Source organism: Neopelma chrysocephalum, unplaced genomic scaffold, assembly GCF_003984885.1.
Source record: "Neopelma chrysocephalum unplaced genomic scaffold, ASM398488v2 Primary Assembly neopelma1_129, whole genome shotgun sequence".
Classification (NCBI taxonomy): domain Eukaryota; kingdom Metazoa; phylum Chordata; class Aves; order Passeriformes; family Pipridae; genus Neopelma; species Neopelma chrysocephalum.
Genome location: NW_020897791.1, coordinates 497,826 through 503,286, shown reverse-complemented (window position 1 = coordinate 503,286; position 5,461 = coordinate 497,826). Strand labels below are relative to the sequence as shown.

Genomic DNA, 5,461 nt, shown 5'->3' with positions numbered 1-5,461 from the left:
AATTAATAAAAATTAACAAAAGCAATGACATTAATAAAAATGAAAAATCAGCAACATTAATAAAATTAATATGAATTAATAAATTAATAAAATTAATAAAAATAATAAAAATTTTAAATCAACAACATTAATAAAATTAAGGAAAATTAATAAATTTAATAAAAATTAATAAAATTAATAAAAATTAAAAATCAACACAATTAATAAAATTAAGAAAAATTTAAAAATTTAATAAAAATTAATAAAATTAATAAAAATTAATAAAATTAATAAAAATTTTAAATCAACACAATTAATAAAATTAAGGAAAATATTAAAATTAATGAAAATTAATAAAATTTTTAAAAATTATTAAAATTAAGAACTGTCCAATAATTTTTACGAGAATATGGACAATACATAGGAACCTTGAAAAGGTCCTGGAACGACCTGGAAAAGGCCAATGAACTTCCATTTCTCCACATACCTCGCCAGCACATACCTTGTTATCACATGAGTATCACTCACACACGGAGATAAATAGCTGGAGTTGTTTATTAAAAGAACGTTTTGTCCTTGATTTGAACACAATAGCTCCACTCAGGGCGGCCGTGTGGGTGGAGAGCCTCGTTCACGGGCTGCCACTGCAGCCTCACTGGCTCGGGAGAAACTCAGAAGGCCGTCCTTGTTCCCAAGAATTTGGGGCTTTTTCCACTTGTGTGACCACTTTGCCCGAGGGGAGGAGGGGGTGGAAGGGCGGAGAGGAGCCGCTGGGAGCTGAGAGAGGGGCAGGGAGGAGGTAGGAGAGGCACCTTGACACAAATCTCAGGCACCGCAAAGCCGCCCCTCCCTTGGTCCAGCGAGCTGAGAGCTCCTGTGCCCACAAAAGATGCCCTTCTGGGCATGCCCAACCTGTGCCTGCCAAGGTATTTAAGGTGCCCCACGAGGGACCAGCCCCTGCCCAGCCCCACCGAGGTCGTTCCAAGATGAAGGTTTTCCTCGTGCTCCTGCTGGGAGCCCTCCTGTGCGTGGACTCAGGTAAGGCACCTGCCCTGCATCCCCTTCCAGAGGATCTCCAGCCAGCAGGAAAAGCTTCCCGTGGGGTTTGGAACAGAGGGAGGGAATGCTGGCACCTCGGCATCCCGAGGAATTTGCTTTTTGATGGGGAAAATCTCACAGTCCCACCATGGTGATGGTGCAATCCAGGAGGGATAAATCATCTATAAACCTGAATTCATTGAAATCCAAGCTATTTAAACCAGACCTTATTATTATGAAAGGAAGGGAGGGGTTAAGAGGGGATGGGAGGATTATTTTTCTGCTTCCCAGGCTTTCCAAATTGCAACATCTCCGCAAAGGTGAGTTTCCTTCCAACGTCTTTTCTGTCTCTTCATTTCAAAAGTGGCCCCTGATGCTGCTGGTCAGGATTTTAGGAGGACAGGAAAAAGGAGAATGTCCTGAGGTGTTATTTAATAGACTGGATGGGAATTTGGATTGGGATTTGGACACTGTCAGGGAAAAAGAAGGAGTTTAAAGCAGATTTTTCTTATTACCAGAGAAGAGGAGAAGCAGATTTGAACAGAAATGTTCCTCAGTCAGCAGAGGATGCTGAAGGAAGGTCTTGCAGAACTTCCCTTCTTCCAGCTTCCATCAGAGTGCTCGAAATTTGACTTTCAATGCATTAAAAGTCACGTCAATGTGAGAGCAAAGTGCAGCACTCCCATAAATTGGGGTTTGGCTCCTTATTTCTACATCAGAACAGCTTGGACAGAGGGGGACCAAGTGCCTCGAACCACTTCTTGTTCCTGCTCTGAGAAACCCTGACTTTTAATCGAGGCTTTTCTCTAAATACTGGAAATCCTCTTCCTAATTTGGGATTTCAGGCTTTAGGGTAATGATTTGGGGGATTCATAATACAAGCTTGGTGGTCATGGAGCTAGAGACCATATATATATATAAAGTCCGTATATATATAAGTCCATATATATATAAAAAGTCCATATATAAAAAGTCTATATATATGAAGTCCATAAATATATATAAAGTCCATATATATATAAAAACCTCCATATATAAAAAGTCTATATATATATAAGTCTATATACATATATAAAGTCCATACATATATAAAAAACTTCATATATAAAAAGTCCATGTATATGAAGTCCATATATATATATATATATAAAGTCCATATGTATAAAGTGTATCTGTGTGTGTGTATATATATATATATATATAAAATCACACCTGCAAGGCTCCAGTGCTGCCATGGGGCACGAGGAGATAATAAGAACAAAATTAATAAAATTAATTAAAAAATCAATAAAAATAATAAAATTTTGTCAAATTAACAGAATTTTAAAAATTAATAAAAATTAAGAAATGAATAAAAATTAAGATTTCACTCAATAAAAGTTGATTTCACTCCTCTGGGGACTATTTTTCGTCAGGGCTGGACACTTGTGAGCTGCAAGGCTTCTCCTGCCTTTGCTTGACATGCACAGCAGCACAGCAGGTGTTTACATTGATTTTCATCCGCCACGGATGTGTCCAAGAGGGGGTGGGAAAATGGGATTCAGAGGGAGGAGAAGGCTTAGTTTGCATTTTGGTTTCTAAGAGGAGGTGCTGGAAAATACATGTCACAAATTGGTCAAACTGAGAAACGGGTTGAAAGGGATCTTTCAATTTGAAATCTGAAATATCTTCAGCAGCCGCAAAACGTGACCCTCACCTCAAGCAGATGCATTATTCCCCACAAAAAAAAGAAAATGGAAAAAGCCATTTTTTTCCAGAAGCAGAAGTGCCATCGTCCTTTGAGGATCCATAGGAATGGTCCTGTTTCCCAGTGCAAGCACTCTGTGGGTTCCCTGGAAAGCCTCAGATGAGCCATGAGTGGTGTAAAATAATTTCCTCACCTCCAGTTCTGTGTCCTGCTCTGGTGTCCTCACAGGACCTGTTGGAGCAAGTCCAGAGGAGGCCACGGAGATGCTCCAAGGGCTGGAGCCCCTCTGCTCTGGAGCCAGGCTGGGAGAGCTGTGGAGGTTCCTCTGGAGAAGAGAAGGCTCCAGGGAGACCTGAGAGCCCCTTCCAGGGCCTAAAGGGGCTCCAAGAGAGCTGGAGACAAAGTTTTTAGGAGAGTGTGTTGCAGTAGGACAAGGGGTAATTGTTTAAAATTAAAAGAAGGTTGATTTAGGTCTCCTGTAATGAAGACATTTTTTACCATGAGGGTGGTAAAACACTGGATCAGGTTGCCCAGAGATGTCCAGATCCCTCATCCCTTGAAATATTCAAGGATGAGGCTCTGAGCAACCTGGGACAGTGGAAGGTGTCCCTGCCCATGGCATGGTTGCAACTGGATGACCTTGAAGGTCCCTTCCAACCCAAAATTTTCCCGTAATTCTACAATTTTATGGTTCTGTTATTTGACTTCTGACCCCTCTTGGTCTCTTGCAGGTTCATCTCTGCAGTGTTACACCTGCAAGAACCAGCTCAGCAACTCCAAGTGTATGACCAAGACGACATGCACTGCTGACAAGGACACGTGCAAGACAGATGTGATCCGTAAGGAAAAGGGAGGGGGGGAAATGTCCTACCTGGAATTTTGCAACCAAACTTGTTCCCAGCCTCAGGTGTCCAGTCCAACCTCAACTAGTCCAGATACACCAGGGGTGATCAAGGATCAAAGCTCAGAGTGCAAATGTCTCTCACCTGTTACAAAATCAGCTTTAATTCTCTTTCATAACACCCAAAATCGTTTGCTTATGAGGGAAATAATCAAATTTATGGCTTTGAAATACTTGCAAACAGGAATTAAAATGTGAGGGGCTGAGTCTGGTGAAACCTCGTTGTGAAGTCAGGAGGAGCTTCACTTGAGAGCTGATTTTCGGTGATTTCAAGGAAATTGAGAGAATTCCTCCTCCATCCAGCTCTGAATGGAGACATCTGTGTGTCTTTGTGATTTTATTCTCCCATTCCTGATCTGGTTTGCCCTCTTCAGATCTGTGGTGACAGCTCAGCTGCTCTTAGACACAGGGACATCAATGAGATGTTCAAACTCCTCACTGTCAGGTAATAGATGTAACATTTCCACTAGGAATTATCCTGGTTGGAAATGTGCAAATCCATGATATTCCCAGACAGGAGAGCTGACAAGCTGTATAACACACTTGGCCCTATTTATAGCCTATGGCAAAAAGTTGGTGCCTGGAATAGATTGCACAGGATCGGGAGATTTTTTAGAGACTGAAATCTGCTGGAAAACAGCAGAAACTGGCCAAAAAATTGGGCTGTGCCTCTCAGGAACAAATCAAACAACAACTCTGCCATCTGAAATGGGCACAGATTGGTTTCCTGGGTGTTGAAAGGCTCCTGAAACAAATATGTGTGGGATAGGGATTAACACTGACAGAGGGCAGGGTTGGATGGGACATTGGGAAGAAATTCCAACCTGGGAAGGTGGTGAGATGCTGGAATAGAATTCCCAGAGAAGCTGTGGCTGCCTCATCCCTGGAAGTGTTCCAGGCCAAGTTGGACAGGGTTTGTAGCAACCTGGGCTGGTGGAAGGTGTCCCTGTCCATGGCAGGGGGTTGGAATGTCCCTTCCAACCCAAACCATGCTGTGATTCTCTGACTTTTTTGCCAAGAAATGAGCTTGGATAAGAATTATTACTCAGTCCCGAGAGGCTTGGCTTGCACTGAGTCCCTGTAGTGATGGTCCTGCTTTCCTCCCAGGGGTTGTAGGGCTCTTCAGCATCATCAACAAGGGCTGTGAGTCGTCCTGTGAAATCTCCTACCAGGACTTCAACGTGGGCAACAGGAACGTCTCCTGCTGCAGCAGTGACCTCTGCAACACCAATGCCGTGGGCTCCGTGAGGTCCAGCTATGGCATGGCAGGAGGGGTAGCAGCTGGTGTGCTCTGGATCTTCCTCAACAACAAGTTGTGAGGAGCCAAGAGGCCTCCCATGACCACAGAAAGTCTCGGAGCACCCATCTAACAACAGGAATTGTAACCAGGAGCAATGAGGTGTGTTGGACACCCAGCACCCTTGGAGCTGATGGCTCTGTTTGCCAGATGACAGCTTCTTCTTCACCTTTATTGCAAAGCTGTAGCGCTACCAGATCAGAAAATATGTGTTCACGCTGCCTGCAAAACACCTAAAATAAACTTATGTCCAAATCAAGTGTCAGAGTGTGGCCTGTTTATCACTCAGCCCCCTGTTTCTGCCCCAGCAGCCGCTGCAGGGGGGGTGTTGTGCGTCTGGTTCAACCTCGGTCCTTGCTGGGTTATGTGAGCTGATCTCCTTGTGTGACCAGGAATCCCATCTAGAGGATGAGGGAAAGGCTGGGAAAGGCTGGGGATGCATCTGCCTGGGCTTCAGTAAAGCCTTTGATGCTGTTTCCATGGCATTCTCCTGGAAATGACTTGGACAAGGTGAACTCTTGGCTGGGTTAGGAACTGGCTGGCTGGAGACCCCGTGAGT

General features: G+C 43.5%; 1 protein-coding gene across 1 annotated transcript; it reads left to right on the top strand.

Moving 5' to 3' along the window:
* Window positions 1-807: 807 nt before the first annotated feature.
* On the top strand, window positions 808-5,161 carry LOC113974981 (prostate stem cell antigen-like). Its single transcript, XM_027698583.1, has 3 exons — window positions 808-1,017; window positions 3,436-3,543; window positions 4,713-5,161. The coding sequence occupies exons 1-3, from the start codon at window positions 966-968 to the stop codon at window positions 4,922-4,924; spliced, it is 372 nt and encodes a 123-aa protein (XP_027554384.1). The 5' UTR covers window positions 808-965; the 3' UTR covers window positions 4,925-5,161.
* The last annotated feature ends 300 nt before the right edge of the window (window positions 5,162-5,461 follow it).